The sequence below is a fragment of the Coregonus lavaretus genome (genome assembly GCF_964263955.1).
Source record: "Coregonus lavaretus genome assembly, chromosome: 21".
Lineage (NCBI taxonomy): Eukaryota > Metazoa > Chordata > Actinopteri > Salmoniformes > Salmonidae > Coregonus > Coregonus lavaretus.
The window spans coordinates 8201104-8221843 of NC_140008.1; the positions used below are offsets into that span (position 1 = coordinate 8201104).

At 44.0% G+C, this 20740-nt stretch overlaps 2 protein-coding genes across 3 annotated transcripts in view; one reads left to right on the plus strand and one right to left on the minus strand.

The window, feature by feature from the left end:
* Positions 1 to 18861, minus strand: part of LOC311149217 (tripartite motif-containing protein 16-like) — a 23598-nt gene extending 4737 nt beyond the window's left edge. Inside the window, exons 1-2 of one of the 2 annotated variants that reach the window (XM_084186299.1) lie at positions 18196 to 18861; positions 14349 to 14444 (exon numbers count right to left, since the gene is read on the minus strand). In XM_084186299.1, coding sequence (XP_084042425.1) covers positions 14349 to 14444; positions 18196 to 18747 — 648 coding nt within the window. In that variant the 5' untranslated portion in view covers positions 18748 to 18861. The remainder of the gene's footprint in view (positions 1 to 14348; positions 14445 to 18195) is intronic. The other variant, XM_084186300.1, reaches the window with a different exon arrangement.
* Positions 15540 to 17058, plus strand: LOC311149227 (uncharacterized protein). The gene is made up of 2 exons (XM_084186313.1): positions 15540 to 15764; positions 15910 to 17058. Exons 1-2 carry the CDS (start codon positions 15739 to 15741, stop codon positions 16325 to 16327), a joined length of 444 nt encoding a protein of 147 aa, XP_084042439.1. The 5' UTR covers positions 15540 to 15738; the 3' UTR covers positions 16328 to 17058.
* Positions 18862 to 20740: the final 1879 nt, after the last annotated feature.

Below are 20740 nucleotides of genomic sequence, written 5' to 3' on the forward strand. Positions count from 1 at the left end.
TGTATATTGATGAAGAAAAAAAACAATTGAATCAACTTTAGAATAAGGCTGTAACGTAACAAAATGTGGAAAAAGTCAAGGGGTCTGAACACTTTCTGAATGCACTGTACAACCAATAAATGTTGTCTTACTGCCAGACTGGAGTATAACTGTGCTTGAAAGCAAATTAACCAATACCATCTTACACTCACTAACAAATTAAATAAATAAAACACTACCCTACTGTACTTGTATCTATTTAAATCTATTTAGTCCTACTTCAGGCCAACAGCCTGAAAGGATGGGACACCACCACTTAACACACCCTGTAACTCTTCTGATGTCAAGTCTCACACACCAAATACCTCTCTGCAGCTGCCACCACAACCTCTATTTTCTGCGACGTACGTTCCATCCCTGCAGTACAGTTGATAACCATCACTATAAATGCTAAACATCCTATCTTACTGAAACATAGATCACTTGTTGGCTTATCCCTCTGTACTGATACAGATCTACTACTCACCCTGTCACAAGCTGGGCTAGAACTCAGGTCTCAGATGTGGAGAGTAGGGGTTCTACCCCTTAGCCACAGAGGAGGTATAGTTGGACCCAAATGAAACACCCAAGGCAATACTCCAGGTAAGTAGATTTAATGTAAAAAAAAAGGTCTTTGCACTTCAAAAATAGTCCAACAAAAGTTCTTCTCAGAATGAGGTATATTAACAGAGGTAGAGTCACAAAACAGGAGGCAAAACAAAATAACTCCACGAGGGGAGAAAAACAAACTAAAGATAACTTGGAAAAGCTTACTTGGAAAGACACGGTGGGACAAAGCAGGAGACACATAGCCAGGACTCAAAAACCAAGTGAGGAACAAGGGGAAAACACACAGCTAAAATACACTAGGGGAAACAAGGCACAGGTGACCTGGATTAAGCTAATAAGGACACACGAGGAAGAACTAAGGCAGAGGGGAACACAGATGACCTCTAGAGGCCTGGAGACAAACAGGAGGCAGGAAGCTGACAGGACCCCCTCCTCTAGGAACGACTCCTGACGTTCCTTCCAGAACACCCTGGCCTCAGGGTGCGAAAATCTCGGATCAAACCTGGGTCCAGGATGTCCTTGGCTGGAACCCAGGAGCGCTCCTCTGGCCCGTAGCCCTCCCAGTCCACCAGATACTGCAGAGAGTTCTGGACCCTCCGGGAGTCCAGTATCCGGCGGACTGTGTAGGCAGGCTGGCCATCAATGATCCTGGGAGGTGGCGGGGGTCTGCGTGGGGGGGCAAAGGGAGAAGACAAGACAGGTTTAAGTAGTGAAACATGGAAAGTGGGGTTAATTCTAAGGGAGCGAGGGAGAACCAAACGATAAGAAACAGGGTTAACTTTTCTTGCAATGCGGAAAGGGCCGATGTATCTCTGGGAAAGCTTCTTGGATTCGACCCGGAGGGGCAGGTTCTTAGTGGCCAACCAAACTCTCTGACCAGCTCGGAAACTAATGGCCGTCCGGCGGCGGCGATTGGCCTGACTTTGGTATCTCTGGGAGGTCCGAAGGAGGGTACGCCTGGCCTTCTTCCAGGTCCGCCTACAGCGTTGGACAAAGCGCTGGGCCGAGGGAACACCAACTTGCGCCTCTTCCTCTGGAAATAATGGAGGGGTGTAACCGAACTGGCATTCGAAGGGGGACAATCTGGTGGCTGAGGACTGGAGGGTGTTGTGGGCATATTCAGCCCAAATGATATAGGTGGCCCACGACGTGGGATTACTGGCCGCCATACACCGCAGGGTGGTCTCCAGATCCTGATTAATCCGTTCCGTTTGGCCATTAGACTCTGGATGGAACCCCGACGATAGGCTGGCTGTGGCCCCAATAAGCCTGCAGAAGGCCCCCCAAAACCGGGACGAGAATTGGGGACCTCGGTCGGAGACCACGTCCAGGGGAACTCCAAATATCCGGAAGACATGGTTCATGAGGAGCTCAGCAGTCTCCTTAGCCGAGGGCAGCTTGGGCAGGGGAATAAACCGGGCAGCCTTAGAGAACCGGTCTACCACCACTAGAATGACGGTGTTGCCCTGGGATGGAGGAAGTCCCGTAACAAAGTCCAGAGAAAGGTGTGACCATGGCCTTCGAGGAACAGGTAAGGGATGGAGCAGTCCCTGGGGTCGCTGGCGTGTCGACTTTCCCTGGTTGCACACAGGGCAGGCCTCAACATAGACCTGCACGTCCTTCTTGATGGACGGCCACCAAAACCGCCGTCGGAGGAATTCCAGTGTGCGAGCACTGCCTGGATGGCATGTCAAGGGCGACTCATGACCCCACTGCAAGACGCGGGCCCGAACAGAGAGAGGAACGTACAGGCGACCGGCAGGACCACCGCCTGGATCGGGCTCATGGACCAGGGCCTCTCGTACCCCTCTTTCTAGTTCCCACTGAAGAGGTGCGACGATCCTAGACCTCGGAATAATCGATGCCAAGGGCTTCTCTTGTACCTCGGGAGAGTAGGCTCGAGACAGGGCATCCGGCTTGACGTTCTTGGTGCCAGGTCGGTAAGACAGGAGGAACTGGAATCGATTAAAGAAAAGGGACCATCGTGCTTGCCGAGGGTTCATCCGCTTAGCCTGTTGGAGATATTCCAGGTTCTTGTGGTCTGTGAGAACCTGGAAAGGATGCTGAGCCCCCTCAAGCCAATGGCGCCACTCTTCCAAGGCCAGTTTTACCGCAAGCAACTCACGATCCCCCACGTGGTAGTTGCGCTCGGCCTCAGACAGGCGGCGAGACATGAAGGCACAAGGGTGTAATCTCCCATCCTCACCCCTCTGTGACAGGACGGCTCCCACCCCCACCTCTGAGGCGTCCACCTCCACCACGAAAGGTCTTTCTGGGTCAGGGATCACCAGAATCGGAGCAGAAGTGAAGCGGCGCTTGAGATCCTCGAAGGCCCCTGCTGCTTCCGGACCCCAGTGAATCTTGGTCCCTCCTCCCTTGGTAAGCGTCGTCAAGGGGGCTACCACCGAGCTGAAATTCCTAATGAACTTCCGATAGAAGTTAGAAAAGCCAATGAACCGTTGAACCTCCTTGACCGTGGTAGGTGTGGGCCAGCAGTGGACCGCTTTGACCTTCTTGGGATCCATCTCTAGGTGCCCGGGAGTGACAATAAACCCGAGAAACTGAGTCTGAGAAACATGAAATTCACACTTCTCAGGTTTAACGTAGAGGTGATTGTCAAGGAGCCTCTGGAGAACCCTGCTAACATGCCCCTCATGCTCCTTCAGTGACCTCGAGAAGATGAGGATATCGTCCAGGTACACGAAGACGAACAGATTAAGCATATCCCGGAGAACATCATTAATCAGGGCTTGGAATACTGCGGGGGCATTGGTGAGCCCGAACGGCATCACCCGATATTCATAGTGCCCCGTGGGCGTGTTGAACGCCGTCTTCCATTCGTCTCCTTGCCGGATCCGCACGAGATGGTAAGCATTGCGGAGATCCAGTTTAGTAAAAATGGAAGCCCCTTGAAGCAGCTCAAAAGCAGTGGCCATGAGAGGAAGGGGGTATCGATTCCGAACCGTGATCTTGTTGAGTCCCCGGTAATCAACACAAGGCCTAAGACCCCCGTCTTTCTTTTCAACAAAAAAGAAGCCCGCCCCAGCCGGGGAAGTAGAGGCACAGATGAGGCCGGCTGCCAAGGACTCCTTAATGTAGGTGTCCATAGCTGCATGCTCGGGGGAGGATAAGGAAAAAATCCGACCTCTAGGAGGACAGCAACCAGGGAGTAGATCAATGGCACAGTCATACGTGCGATGAGGCGGTAAGGAGGTAGCCCGGGCCTTGCTGAACACTGCCTTGAACCGATGGTAAACACTGGGGACTCGGGAGACGTCAACAGACTCTTGAAACTGGGTACTAGGGGCTGAGGGACTCTGAAGCATGCAGGTGAGTTGGCAAGTGGGACCCCAGCTTAGAATGGTGCCAGTAGGCCAGTCGATCTGGGGATTATGTCTGCATAGCCAAGGGTGACCCAGGATAATAGGATACTCGGGAGAGTCAATGAGATAGAAGGTCTCCTCCTGCTGGTGTTGAGAGATGGTAAGTCGCAGGGACTGAGTCGCCTCTGTAACCTTTCCTGGTTCCAGAGGTCTGCCATCTAAGGCTGTAACTGCCTGGGGTTGAGGAAGTAGTTGGGTAGGGATCTTAAGTTCCTTAGCCAAGGTTACATCCAGGAAATCACCTGCGACACCGGAATCGATCATAGCCTGGACCCGATGCTGGTGGCCCTCCCAGGACAGAGTGGCTGGAATAGCTAGGACAGCGTTAGTAGGAGGAGCTCCAATTTTCCCCATCACAGCCCTCCTGTAGCTGGGCGGGGACAGGCGTTTCCCGAAAGCTCGGGGCAAGTGGAGCGGAAGTGGCCGGCAACCCCGCAGTAGAGGCACCGACGCTCCCTCATGCGACGTTCCCTTTCGTTGGGAGAAAGCCTGGAACGGCCTAACTGCATGCTCTCCGGGGAATCCTGGAGCAGTTCAGGAGCCGGGGACGCTCTCAATGACGGAGTCCAAACAGGAGAAACAGAGCTGCTCAGAGGAACCTGGGACTGAGACACCTGGCGGCGAGCCGTTCTCCGCTCTCTTAGACGATTGTCCAGGCGGATGGCCAAGGCTATGAGGGACTCGAGATCTCCAGCTGGTTCTCGGGTGGCTAACTCATCTTGAAGGGGCTCAGATAACCCTCCCTGAAAACAGACCCTCAGCGCTTCATCATTCCATCCGCTCCTTGCTGCTATGGTCCGGAATTCAATGGCAAAATCTGCCGTGCTTCGGGGACCCTGACGGAGAGACAGTAGGCGCTTGGAAGCCTCCCGCCCACTAACAGGATGATCGAACACCCGCTTGAACTCCTCTACAAATGCAGCGTAGGAGTCACAACAGGCCTCCTGGGACTGCCACACCGCAGAGGCCCAGGCGAGCGCCTTGTCTGAAAGAAGGGTAATGATGTAGGCAACCTTGGAACGGTCTGTGGGAAAACTTGAGGGTTGGAGCTCGAAGGTGAGGGAGCATTGGGTGAGGAAACCCTGGCAAGAGCTTGGATCCCCAGAAAAGGGCTTGGGAGGTGGTAGTCGGGGCTCCGCCACTGGAGAAGGCCTGTCGTCACTGGGGGGTGACCTGGAGGAAGGGAGAGGACCAGGGAGGCGTTCAAAGAGCTGGCGGAGGGAACTCATCATTTCGGCCAGGAGTTGAGAATGACTAGCCATCAGCTCTTCTTGTCGGCTGAGACCGGCTTCATGGCGCTGGAAAGATGCCTCATGTCGAGTGATCACCGCCAACAGACTTGGTTTTTCTGTCACAAGCTGGGCTAGAACTCAGGTCTCAGATGTGGAGAGTAGGGGGTTCTACCCCTTAGCCACAGAGGAGGTATAGTTGGACCCAAATGAAACACCCAAGGCAATACTCCAGGTAAGTAGATTTAATGTAAAAAAAAGGTTATTTGCACTTCAAAAATAGTCCAACAAAAGTTCTTCTCAGAATGAGGTATATTAACAGAGGTAGAGTCACAAAACAGGAGGCAAAACAAAATAACTCCACGAGGGGAGAAAAACAAACTAAAGATAACTTGGAAAAGCTTACTTGGAAAGACACGGTGGGACAAAGCAGGAGACACATAGCCAGGACTCAAAAACCAAGTGAGGAACAAGGGGAAAACACACAGCTAAAATACACTAGGGGAAACAAGGCACAGGTGACCTGGATTAAGCTAATAAGGACACACGAGGAAGAACTAAGGCAGAGGGGAACACAGATGACCTCTAGAGGCCTGGAGACAAACAGGAGGCAGGAAGCTGACACACCCCACTCCTCTCAGGATCCCTCACCCTTGACCCATCTTCCACTACTTTCTTCACTGCCTCAGCATAACAGCTTCTGCACTACTCTAACCCTGGAAACCTCAACCTGCCTCTCTCACATGGGACATTTCTGATCCCCAGCAACATAGGCACCCCTACAATTAACACATACCACTACTTTCCCCAATGCTACACATTCATTTGTCTCATGCCCTTCTGCACACTTCTCACACCTAGGAACCTCCCTCTCACACACTGCTGCCACATGCCCATAAGCTTGACACCTGTAATAAGGTAATGTATTCGGCACAAAAGCTCGTACAGGATAACTTATATATCCTAACATCACTTTGTTGGGCAAAGACTCAACATCAAAACTCAGAAAAATAGACAACGACTCTTCTGTTTCACCACTCACGCCACCCTGTCTACGTCGCCCCAAACGACTAGCATCACAAACACTGGGAATGTTTTCCTTCAGTTGGTCAACTTTCACATTTACCGCTAACAGTACCCCAGTAAATGGTAGATTATCAGGTCTGACTTCATTATTACTGAAACAGGATACAAGTGGGAAATATAAAGATCCAGTCCATTAAAAAAATTGGAGGCCCCTTACACTTCAGTGTTGTGATGCAAAAATGCTAGTAAAATGTATAGCGCATAGAATTAAAAAGGTATTGTCGGACATTATTCATTCTAATCAGACAGGTTTTTTACATGGAAGATACATTGGAGATAATATAAGGCAAGTACCGGAAACAATAGAACACTATGAAAAATCTGGGAACCCAGGCCTGCTATTCATAGCTGAATTTGAAAAGGCATTTGATAAAGTACGACTGGAGTTTATATATAAATGCTTGGAGCATTTCAATTTTGGAGAATCTCTTATAAAATGGGTTAAAATCATGTATAGTAACCCTAGGTGTAAAACTGTAAATAATGGCTATTTCTCAGAAAGTTTTAAACTGTCAAGAGGAGTAAAACAAGGTTGTCCACTATCGGCATATCTATGTATTATGGCCATCGAAATGTTAGCTATTAAAATCAGATCCAACAATAATATCAAGGGATTAGAAATCCAGGGCTTAAAGCCAAAGGTGTCATTATTCGCTGATGATTCATGTTTTCTTTTAAATCCACAACTTGAATCCCTCCACAGCCTCATAAAAGATCTAGATACATTTTCTAACCTCTCTGGATTACAACCAAATTATGATAAATGTACTATATTACGTATTGGATCACTAAAAAATACATTACCGTGTAATTTACCAATAAAATGGTGTGATGGTGATGTGGATATACTCGGAACACATATCCCAAAATAAATAAATGATCTCACTCCAATAAATTTGTATAGAAAGTTAGCAGAAATAGATAAGATCTTGCTACCATGGAAAGGTAAATACCTGTCTATTTGTGGAAAAATCACCCTGATTAACTCTTTAGTATTATCCCAGTTTACCTATTTGCTTATGGTCTTGCCTACGCCTAGCGAACAGTTTTTTAAATTATATGAGAAAATGTTTTTACATTTTATTTGGAACGGCAAGCCAGACAAAATTAAATGGGCCTATTTATATAATGAATATGAATTCGGAGGACAGAAATTATTAAATATTAAAGCATTAAACCTATCACTAAAAGCTTCAGTCATACAAAAGTTATACTTAAATCCGAACTAGTTCTCTAGCAAATTAGTAAGATCGTCTCACCCAATGTTCAAGAATGGCCTTTTTCCCTTTATTCAGATTACAACCTCTCACTTTCAGTTATTTGAAAAGGAGATAATCTCCCAAATATCACTATTTCTAACACAAGCCATAGAAAGTTGGTTGCAATTTCAATTTAATCCTCCAGAAACGACAGAGCAAATAATGCAACAAATATTGTGGTTAAACTCAAATATACTAATTGATAAAAAAAACATTATTTTTTGAAAAAATGTTTAAAAAAGGTATAATCTTCGTAAATGATATCATAGATATGACTGGTGGAGTTATGTCGCACATGCAGCTAACAAAAACATATGGAAATGTCTGCTCTACCCAAAATTACAACCAAATAATTGCAGCATTACCGCAAAAATGGAAGGGGAAAGTGGAAGGGGGAAAAAGTAAGGAACTTGTCTGTCGGCCCTGCATTAAAGACCATCATTGGTTAAAGAAAATTGTGATAAATAAAAAAGTTTACCAGTTTCATTTAAGGACCAAAGGATTGACAGCCGTCCCATATAGATTACAAAATAGTTGGGAAGAGATTTTTGACGTACCAATTCCATGGCAAATGGTTTATGAACTGATACGCAAAACGACGCCAGATTCAAAACTTAGAATATTTATATTTAAATTATTATAAAAAATTCTTGCTACCAATAGAATGTTATTTATATGGGGGATACAATCTTCCCAGCTCTGCAGATTTTGCTGCGAAGAGACAGAGTCATTAAATAATTTGTTTTGGTACTGTCCATTTGTAGCTTGTTTTTGGTCACAGGTCCAAGAATGGCTGAAGGATTGCAATATTTACCTGGAGCTAACCTTACAGATAGCATTACTGGGTGATCTGAAAAGTCATAGTCAATTGATCAATAATATAATAATACTTTTAGCAAAAATGTATATTTTCAATTTACAATCTGTAGAAACAATGAGAATAGAAAGGTTCAGAACTTTTGTGAAACATCACAGTACAGTTGAAAAATATATGGCAAATAGAAATCCTATATGGATGATGTTAATAGATAAATGGGAGGGGTTGAATGGAGCTGAAGGTTGGGACTAATAACTAATAACAACTAATAATAACAAAATAACTAATGTAAAACATACTGTGTCCATAATAAGTAAATAGGTTATAGGTTGAGAACTTTTGTGAAAGAGCACAGTTTGAAAGGTATGGCATATAGAAGCAAACCGGATGGACATCATGAAAATGATCGGAGAGGTTGAGGGTAGAGGACATCATGAAAATGATCGGAGAGGTTGAGGAACTTCAGGAGTAAAAACAACCAAAATATAATTATTGTAAAATTGACTGTGTCCATAAAATGTATATAGTATGTATAAGCTGGAAGTAGAGGCCTAAGAGTTGTTGTTCACTAGTTTACTCCAATTAGGGGAGGGGTGGTGGGGTTGGAAAGTAATAAAGGAAAATATATTTAAAAAAGGATATGTATATATATGTATCTGTATTTATATGTATGTATATATGTATGTACAGTGAGGGACAAAAGTATTTGATCCCCTGCTGATTTTGTACGTTTGCCCACTGACAAAGAAATTATCAGTCTATAATTTTAATGGTAGGTTTATTTGAACAGTGAGAGACAGAATAACAACAAAAAAATCCAGAAAAAGGCATGTCAAAAATGTTATAAATTGATTTGCATTTTAATGAGGGAAATAAGTATTTAACCCCCTCTCAATCAGAAAGATTTCTGGCTCCCAGGTGTCTTTTATACAGGTAACGAGCTGAGATTAGGAGCACACTCTTAAATGGAGTGTTCCTAATCTCAGTTTGTTACCTGTATAAAAGACACCTGTCCACAGAAGCAATCAATCAATCAGATTCCAAACTCTCCACCATGGCCAAGACCAAAGAGCTCTCCAAGGATGTCAGGGACAAGATTGTAGACCTACACAAGGCTGGAAGGGGCTACAAGACCATCGCCAAGCAGCTTGGTGAGAAGGTGACAACAGTTGGTGAGATTATTCGCAAATGGAAGAAACACGAAAGAACTGTCAATCTCCCTCGGCCTGGGGCTCCATGCAAGATCTCACCTCGTGGAGTTGCATTGATCATGAGAACGGTGAGGAATCAGCCCAGAACTACACGGGAGGATCTTGTCAATGATCTCAAGGCAGCTGGGACCATAGTCACCAAGAAAACAATTGGTAACACACTACGCCATGAAGGACTGAAATCCTGCAGCGCCCGCAAGGTCCCCCTGCTCAAGAAAGCACATATAGATGCCCGTCTGAAGTTTGCCAATGAACATCTGAATGATTCAGAAGAGAACTGGGTGAAAGTGTTGTGGTCAGATGAGACCAAAATGGAGCTCTTTGGCATCAACTCAACACGCCGTGTTTGGAGGAGGAGGAATGCTGCCAATGACCCCAAGAACACCATCCCCACCGTCAAACATGGAGGCGGAAACATTGTGCTTTAGGGGTGTTTTTCTGCTAAGGGGACAGGACAACTTCACCGCATCAAAGGGACGATGGACGGGCCATGTACCGTCAAATCTTGGGTGAGAACCTCCTTCCCTCAGCCAGGGCATTGAAAATGGGTCGTGGATGGGTATTCCAGCATGACAATGACCCAAAACACACGGCCAAGGCAACAAAGGAGTGGTTCAAGAAGAAGCACATTAAGGTCCTGGAGTGGTCTAGCCAGTCTCCAGACCTTAATCCCATTGAAAATCTTTGGAGGGAGCTGAAGGTTCGAGTTGCCAAACGTCAGCCTCTAAACCTTAATGACTTGGAGAAGATCTGCAAAGAGGAGTGGGACAAAATCCCTCCTGAGATGTGTACAAACCCGGTGGCCAACTACAAGAAACGTCTGACCTCTGTGATTGCCAACAACGGTTTTGCCACCAAGTACTAAGTCATGTTTTGCAGAGGGGTCAAATAATTATTTCCCTCATTAAAATGCAATTCAATTTATAACATTTTTGACATGTGTTTTTCTGGATTTTTTTGTTGTTATTCTGTCTCTCACTGTTCAAATAAACCTACCATTAAAATTAAAGACTGATCATTTCTTTGTCAGTGGGCAAACAGACAAAATCAGCAGGGGAACAAATACTGTATGTATATGTGTGTATATACACTACCGTTCAAAAGTTTGAGGTCAATTAGAAATGTCCTTGTTTTTGAAAAAAATGAATTTTTTTGCCCATTAAAATAGAAATACAGTGTAGACATTGTTAATGTTGTAAATTGCTATTGTAGCTGGAAACTGCAGATTTTTTATGCAATATCTACATATGCGTACAAAGGCCCATTATCAGCAACCATCAGTCCTGTGTTCCAATGGCACATTGTGTTTGCTAATCCAAGTTTATTATTTTAAAAGGCTAATTGATCATTAGAAAACACTTTTGCAATTATGCTAGCACAGCTGAAAACTGTTGTGCTGATTAAAGACGCAATAAAACTGGCCTTCTTGAGACTAGTTGAGTGTATGGAGCATCAGCAATTGTGGGTTCGATTACAGAATCAAAATGGCCGGAAACAAATAACTTTCTTCTGAAACTCATCAGTCTATTCTTGTTCAGAGAAATGAAGGCTATTCCATGCGTGAAATTAACAAGAAACTGAAGATCTCGTACAACGATGTGTACTACTCCCTTCACAGAACAGCGCAAACTGGCTCTAACCAGAATAGAAAGAGGAGTGGGAGGCCCCGGTACACAACTGAGCAAGAGGACAAATACATAAGAATGTCTAGTTTGAGAAACAGGCGCCTCACAGGTCCTCAACTGGCAGCCTCATTAAATAGTACCCGCAAAACACCAGTCTCAACGTCAACAGTGAAGAGGCGACTCCCGGATGCTGACCTAGGCAGAGTTGCAAAGAAAAAGTCCAGTATCTGTGTTCTTTTGCCCATCTTTTATTTTTATTGGCCAGTCTGAGATATGGCTTTTTCTTTGCAACTCTGCCTAGAAGGTCAGCATCCCGGAGTCGCCTCTTCACTGTTGACGTTGAGACTGGTGTTTTGCGGGTACTCCAAAAATGTAACTCCTACTGCACCAGATTATTCTTTATCATGTCCATTGATGCCAGGCTCTGGTTCTGAGCTCTTCACCACACCTTCTACCTCACTTAACCCGCCCTCATTCATTTCCATTTCACCTCCAGAACTCGGTCTGGCGCACGGCTCACTCTGTTTGCACTTGAATTATAACATTTGAAATGTCTCTATTCCTTTGAAACTTTTGTGAGTGTAACGTTTACTGTTAATTTCTGATAGTTAATTTCACTTTTGTTTATTATCTATTTCACTTGCTTTGACAATGTGAACATATGTTTCCCATGCCAATAAAACCCATTTCATTGAATTGAATTGAGAGAGAGCAAGCGAGAGAGAGAGAGAGAGAGAGAGAGAGAGAGAGAGAGAGAGAGAGAGAGAGAGAGAGAGAGAGAGAGAGAGAGAGAGAGAGAGAGAGAGAGAGAGAGAGAGAGAGAGAGAGAGAGAGAGAGAGAGAGAGAGAGAGAGAGAGAGCTCCATGTTAATCAGTGGTGATTTTAGCATGTAAATCTTGGTGGGGTAATAAATAAAAAAAGTGGGATGCATGTCAGCAAAGCCACTACACAACACAACACTAAACAATATATTAATAGCACTATAACAGTGACAAACGATGCCAACAAACTGTTAGGGCCTACATAAAGCTGTCCCAACAGCAGAGTCCCAACAGCAGTCCCAACACCTTATCACTGCAACACCTGGCTATCAGCGGAGCCTTGACTGGCAGCGAAACAGTTCATTCAGCATAATTTACTGCCTTTTTAAAAAACATAGCTGATATGGCTGACTTGCTTAAACAAATGTGGTTTCTACTGACAATTGAGATGTACAAACTATGGCATAAGGGGACGATAAGCGGATAAGAGGCAATCCGTAATTTCGATTAAGGTAATAATGAGCGAGCTAGGACGGACGTAGTCAATATAACTATTTGTTCAGCACTTTTGAAATGTACAGCGACAGAATTCAGAACATGGGTCGTTCTTACAGTGTTCTCCCTGTACACCAAGTCAGAACCGTAGGATAAATAAAGGGGGCATATAACCAGACAATGAAAGTTCTTACAATATTCAGTGATTACATTTCTCTAAAACAGGTTATAGGCTACATGTGCACCACCAAATCAGAACATTAGGCGAAATTAAGAGGTGAAAATAGACCAAATTATTAGGGTGAGGCACATGGGCTACTAACAGCTTTCTACACAACATACACTTACTATTACTTTCTTAGCTACAGTATACATATCTCGCTGGCATATTAAATTTATGCAGCAGCATACAAGACATTTTTGGACTCACCTTTTTGTGCTCACTTGAACAGGAAGGTGGCGCGGCGGTCCTTCGTGGACAAATTATGTCATCAAATTTTGTCATCAAAGTCTGGCATTCTCTGGATTTATGGTGCTTTCAAGACAACTGGGAACTCAGAAAAAACAAGGTTGAATCATGATGACATCAGTGATCTTCAGGTCGTAGCTCTAGAAAGAGGCCCGAGTTCCAGATTTACAATTCCGAGTTGGATGACCGTTCAAAACGTATTTTCCCAGTCGTAGCTTGTTTTTTCCCCGTGTTCCCAGTTGACTTGAACTCACTAAAGTCCGATTTCGCAGTTCCGAGTTAACAGTTGTTTTGACCGCGGCACAAATCATGCTTCATTGACAGCATGGCCAATGTTGAATGTTTATAATTTTAAACTTGGAAAAGAGACCCTTAATCCTAGACTTGGGACCACACAGCCACTCCACTGAATAGCAGGCTAGTGATTGCTTTGCAGTTAGCCACTCATTCCTTCCAAACCACTCATTGTTGAATTTGCGATTTCCAACTTGTTGTGTAATGTTTATGCCTAATGTCCGGTGAGCACCGGTATGTTTATCTATAATTTCTCTTCATTATTTCTCATCATATGACAAGGAATAAAAAGGATTTGCCAGTAGATTGTCGACTTGATTCATGATGATGACTGCTAGCTAAGATTTTGAATGTATAATGTTGACATGATCAGTCCAATCAAAGCTACTGTAGATATAACGTGATTTGACGTCATTTTATCTGTGGCCAATGACCTTGAGACTTCTTGGATGTAAACTTCTAATATAACTCTATGGCAGCACCCAAGGGGCTTGAATTTTAGCCAATCACGGCGCAACGCTCCGTATTTTCCACTGGCTGCCCCACCACCACAGAAAGCACTGAGCTAGGCTGAAACACCTGCATTTTGGAGATGCCTTACTCAAGAAAAGAAAAAAGAGACCATGTTTGTATGCAGCTTTATTAATTCAATGATATATAATTTTTTTACATTGTTTGCAAACTGATATGTGACATGTATAAATGGCAAAATAACATGCAAAACAGGCAAGCTTCCCCCCCAAAAAAATGTGTGGCTAAAAATGTGGGGCTCAAAGCCCTGAATGACGGGTCGCCACTAATGTTAATATATAGGGGACATGAGTCAGTCATGGTTACTCATGGTTATGTGATGAGGTAGCCCCGCCTGCGACTTCAAAATCAGTGTCGGCCCTAAGCCCAATAGGGAATGTCCTCTTGGTGTAATGGTCAAGATGATTGTTTCTCCTGCGGTAGACCCGGATTCATATCCTGTCAGTTACATTAAGCAGTCTATTCTCTGAAAGGGGTCCAGACAGCCTGTTCCCAACAGTGGGGTCAGTGGGATTGGAGAGAGTCCCCTCTCCCTCTCTCTCTCTCTGACTGGAGAAGAGAAGTGAAATTGTATGTCTCCTCTGGTCAACAATACTCACCTTGAGAGACTCCACAGCCTGTTTGAGCTCCTTCAGCTCCTTCTCTCTCTCCTGGAATCTCTGCTGGACCTTCTGCTGACTCATCCCAAGCTGCCTCTGTGGAGAATCACTCTTCAATGAGCTATCAAGCTTTATTTGTCCAGTAGATCAATAGTATAGTAATGTGACATAGGGCCAATAGAAGATAGGGATTCAAATGTTGAGAAAGTGTCTGTGTGAAATTATATAGCTAATTTTCCCCCAACATCGGACACCCCCTAACTTCGGACACTCTCTAGCGGTTGGAGGACTAAATCACCTCGAGCTCAACATTTAAATTGACTGGAAAATAACGGTAAGTTTTGCGACTAACGACACCCTTCTAGCTAGCTGACCACCGATTTTCAGTGCAATTTATGTAAGTTAAGTTAGGTTTTGAGCGTTTTCAAAAAAGTTATATATGTACACATTTTGTGGAACACGCAGCATATTGTAAAATTTGACTGCGTGACAGACCACACATAATTTATTATCCAACTTTTTACCCCTGAAATATAGCTAAAGGATTTTCTAATGCTGCTAGCTTAGTTGCTAAATGTTGATAGAACTGCTAAGACAGCAAAAAGGAAAGAAATTGTAAGCGTTAGATAATACATATCACGAAAACAGCTGAATGTTGTCAAGCTTTATCGTATCAAAATTGGAGTCCTCTGACGGAGGCGTTTTGCACAATCTGCAAAAATGTATTTGGAACTTTGAACCATTAATTTTCTGACACCCATCACTGTTGGCTATGTTTCATCTTACAACAGCTACATAGAGGCAGTATTTAGTCAAATTTTACAATGTATGCATCAATATTAAACTAATTGGAACACTAATTTTCATTACAGATAACATCAAACAAAAAACGTGGGTACACTTTCAGTCATTGTGAAAACTTTCATCACCTTTCAATACCTTAGCTTTGAAATAAATGTTTATACATATTCAGATTGAGTTATCTTTCTAAAATGTGTATATTGTGCCAAGTTATTTAGCTACATGTATTAACACCACAGCATGGAGAAAGTCAAGAGGAAGCAGTGGAGTGAGGTGGACATGTTCCATGCCATGGAGGACTGCGGGGCAGGGATGGCTATCCGCCAGGCTGCCAAGGTTAGGCATCTTTTGTTTTTAGGAGATTACCATGTGTATGTGAATTTTATCTGCTAGTAACTGTTTTCTTTTCTTATCTACCAAGGTGCATGGTGTACCTCGGCAGACCCTGGCGGACAGGCTGAGCGGCCGGGTGACCCATGGTTGTCGCAGCGGACCACCCACATTGCTTGCACCAGAGGATGAAAATTATCTGGTGCAGTACTGTATCTACTGCGCCAGCCATGGGTTCCCCTTCACCAGACAGAGGCTGATGAAATACGCCGACAAAATATGCAGGTATTTGGTGTTCTATGCATTTATGTATGTAGATTGGTGGACTGACTGTTCTCAATGTGTGTGATGTAAATGTGGATGTGTATGGTGATGCCAAAACAAACATTTTCATCCTGGATGGACAATTATATATTCTATTCTATTGTAGGTTTCGGCACCCAGGGGAAACAATCCCACCACTGGGGAAGAGGTGGTGGGAAATGTTCAGGAGGAGGCACAAGAACCTGAGCATGAGGAGGCCGGACACCCTTGACATGGGGAGAGCTGAGTGTGCCACACGTCTGATGATGGACACCTTCTTCACTTCTTATGAGAAGCAATTGGAGGAGAGTGGGTTGAGGGAGAAACCCAGACAAATCTATAACTGCGATGAGTCTGGGTTTCGTAGCGACCAGAGCAGGCACAAAGTGCTGGCTCCCCGGGGCGCAAAACACGTGTACCAGCAGGCTCCGGGGACCAAGGAGCACATCACAGTGCTGGCCTGCTTCGACGCAGCTGGGGAGGACGTCCCCCCGTTTATCATCTACCCCAAGTGTTTCCCCGGTGGCCACTACACACTGGGATAGTATACACACTAATAGAGGGGGGGCTGATAGCGAAGGACCTTGGGCACATCCTTACTGTCCTGAAGTATCGGCTGGACCGATACAGAAGACTCCCTGTGGTCGCCACATGCCTCACCGGGGAGGAATACACGCGCCAGTGGCAGGAGAGGGGTGAGAAGGAGAGGGCAGAGGCAGAGGAGAAAGAGCGTCGGGCAGCCCTCAGAACACAGAGGGCACAGGAGAGGGCTGCCATGGATGAGACCATTGACACCATCGCCTCTGCAGGACCCCCTGCTGGAACCACTCCTGACAGCTGCATCACCACTGCCAGTGTCTCCCAGTGTGCAACACCTGTAGGAACCGCCGGAGTCCCCAGCTGCAGAAGAAGGCCACGTGCCTACTCTCCCGGCCACACCATCGCCGGCCCCTCAACCCCACCATTACAAACACCAGCTCCTCCAAGCCATCGTCGGCGGTTTTGTCCATCACCACCACGATGCACACCACCCCCCCTGTCTGTCACCACCAACATGGCCTCCTCTGGACCAACTGCCTCCTCCGTCTCCCCTGGTCACACCACCATAGCAGCCTTGTCCCCTTGTCTGGTGTCCCTGCCCCCTGCAATTTGAATACCGCCACCTCCACAGGTAAACACATGTTAAATTACGAAAAAAATGACTGTTATCTGTTTTATAAAACAGCAATGTAAAAAAAAAAAATCTCTCTTTACATATCTACAGTACATAGCACCAGCCCTCAAGTCATCTCCACCTCCTCAAAAACCTCTGCAGCTTCCTCCAGAGGCATTGATGTAAAAAAGTTGAAAAGGGTTTTCATGAAACATGCTCTGTCTAACACTACTTTTTCTCAAACTGCAGCACAGAAAAGGAAGAGAAAAGCTCCACCGGTCACATTTGTCACGCCACCCATGGCACCACTCTCAGGTACTTCATCATCTGTTTTTTTCTCTCTCTCAGTTGTATCAATTACTATTGTTGTTGAAGAACTTCTACATTTAGCAAAACCATATTAATCATATTCTATTATTATTATTATTATTTTTAAAGAAGACAACACCTGCTGTGCTCGCTGCGGGGAGCATGAGGTAGCGGTGGAGCTGGATTTTTATTGTGATTTTTGTGACAATATAGGGATGGAGGTCGAGATTTAATTGTTTGTTTTGTTTGTGTTCATATGAAATTATTTATTTGTACAAAAAAATAAATGTCTAAAATATAATATATATATTTATTGAACCCATCTTGTGTATTTCTTCCTTTACTTTCCAAGTGCACCTCTGCAACACAAACTCCAACAGTGTTTTCATTGTTTATGTCAATGCACATAACTGAAATCAAAGTTTTATTTGATGTAAATTATTAATACTCATATTTTAGTATTCAACTGTTATCTACTTTCTCAAAACATAAGATGAATCTGTAAAACAAACGATGAGACATTATTTGGTTACAACACTGAATATGTTGGTGAATAACCATTTTTAAAGAGTCCACAGGAGGGCGCACCGGGCTACGCAATGAAAAGTTAACAGGCAAGTCATTATTTTTTACCGGAAGGCTAGCCAACTAGTCAACTATCTAGTAAACACATCGGGTATGTGGTTGGTGTCTCAGGGAGCTGATTTGGTGTTTGATAACGAATGATGATGGTGTTTGATAACGAATGATAATGGTGTTTGACTTTAGAAAATGGTGATACATTTGGAGAATCTGGGTAAACATATCTATATACTCAAGGTTTGTGTTCATATTTGTTCTGCCGTGGATCGATATCATTTGAATGATCTCATATTCAAACAGCCTTAGTTCCTACTGTATCTTTAATTCTTTGTTTATCAGACAGTCACCAACAAGTAGTTCTGGTCTTACCTGTTTCTCAGTCCTCTCTGCTGCAGCTGACATTGTATCATGGCCTTTATGTTCATCCACTGTACACAGATAACAGATACACTGCTGATCGGTACGACAGTAAACCTCCAGCAGTTTGTCATGATGAGAGCAGATCTTCTCCTGTAGTTGTGCGGTGGCTTTGACCAGCTTGTGCTTCTTGAAACCAGGAAATGCATAGTGAGGTTGGAGGTGAGTCTCACAGTAAGAGGCTAGACACGCCAGACAGGACGTGAGGGCTTTCTGCTTTCTGGTCCCAGTGCAGAAATCACACGCCACATCTCCAGGTCCAGCATAGCACAGAATAGGAGGGGGAGCAGCCTGGAGTCCTTTCTTCTTCAGTTTCTTCAGAACAGGCCTTGGGGTACAGGTCTGTCTGCACTGTGGACAGCTGCAGAAACCTTTCAGACGATCCTGATTCCAGCTTTCTTTAATACAGCCCATACAGTAGCTGTGTCCACAGGCAGTAGTCACCGGATCCTTCAGTAGATCCAGACAGATGGAGCAACAGAACAGTTCCTGATTCTCTGCCATTTTGGTGCTCTCTCCCGTAGGTTAAGCAATGGCAGTGTCAAAGATGACTTTCTGTTTCATGGAACTCTACACCAGAGGACAGGGAGTAGCTTACTACTTGACTGTGTACTCTGTATGTAGAGGGGTTGTGTTTTCTTTGATAAGGAAGTATGACAGAGTGTTAGGTAGTAGACAGAGATAGTTAGTATTTATGTTACATGTATTTGAAATACGTATTTTAAATACTTCTGAGTATTTTGTCATTTGAATCATACTGAGCTGAACTACACTCCAATGCATTTTGTATTTTCAAAACACTAAATATTTTTCTATACCATTTTTATAGCGGTTCACATCTTTCATCCTGCATTGGTATCAGAAGTCTGATAGAACTATGGTGTGATAAAAGCATCTGCTAAATGAACTAAATATAAATGTATATTTATTGATAAATACTTCGTTGAGGGAGAATGTACTTGATACGATTGTAATATATTGTTGACTCAACTAGCTGTCTTAAGATGAATGCACTAATTGAAAGTCGCTCTGGATAAGAGCGCCTGCTAAATGATTAAAATGTAAATGTAATAAATAAATAAAAAGCAATGCATGCTGAGTATTATTCTAATGAGCTCCGCCCCGAAACAAGGCAAATTATAATGTGTGCTTTGTAGTTCATTTGGTATGTTCATTTTCTCATATACATTTACATGTGAGTCATTTAGCTTATCCAGAGTGACTTGCTTAACCAAGGTAGATAGCAAAATACATTATCACTGTCATAGCAAGAAAAAAGGTTTTATAACCGTTACTGAGAATGTTGTTGGTGTTCGGACCGGTTACTTGCAAATGTATTTTATATTTAAAATTAAATACATTACATTTAATTAAATACATTACAAAATACAAGTATTTAGTGGTTTATTTTGATACATTGATCTTGATGGTATTTTGTATTTGTATTTTGTAATTGTATTTTGTAATTTTATCCCATCCCTGGTAGTAGAATACTCTGTCTGCGGGGGTTTTCAGGACCAGGACACTGGAGGCAAAGGATCGGTTTAAGCAGGAAAATGTCCTGGAGTTTTATTAAAAATAAATGTTTCACAATTTTTTTTCAAAAGGCATTCAAAAGGCAAAATAAAATGCCTAGCTCTCCTCAGAGCATAATCACTGGGCAATCACTTAAAATCTGCACACAGAGACACAACGGGCACAGAGAGCTGACTGCAGCAAGGTGTACTGCTTAACTAGGATGTGGCCCTAATTGGAGAGTGGCTTTGGGGTGGAGTATGCGTCCAAGAGCAGGCATTCCCTTCAACATGTTACAGAAGATAATGTGGAGACAGAGATGGGCAGTATCTCTGCTACATGTACAGTGCCTTGCAAATGTATTCATCCCCCTTGGAGCTTTTCCTATTTTGTTGCATTACAACCTGTAATTTAACTGGATTTTTATTTGGACTTCATGTAATGGACATACGCAAAATAGTCCAAATTGATGAAGTGAAATGAAAAAAAGAACTTGTTTAAAAAAATTCTAAAAAAAATAAATAACGGAAAAGTGGTGCGTGCATATGATCTCAGTATATATACATCTGTTCTGAAAGGCCCCAGAGTCTGCAAAACCACTAAGCAAGGGGCACCACCAAGCAAGGGGCACCACCAAGCAAGCGGCACCATGAAGACCAAGGAGCTCTCCAAACAAGTCAGGGACAAATTTGTGGAGAAGTACAGATCAGGGTTGGGTTATAAAAAATATCAGAAACTTTGAACATCCCACGGAGCACCATTAAATCCATTATTAAAAAATTGAAAGAATATGGCACCCAAATAAACCTGCCAAGAGAGGGCCGCCCACCAAAACTCACGGACCAGGCAAGGAGGGCATTAATCAGAGAGGCAACAAAGAACCAAAGATAACCCTGAAGGAGCTGCAAAGCTCCACAGCGGAGATTGGAGTATCTGTCCATAGGACCACTTTAAGCCGTACACTCCACAGAGCAGGGCTTTA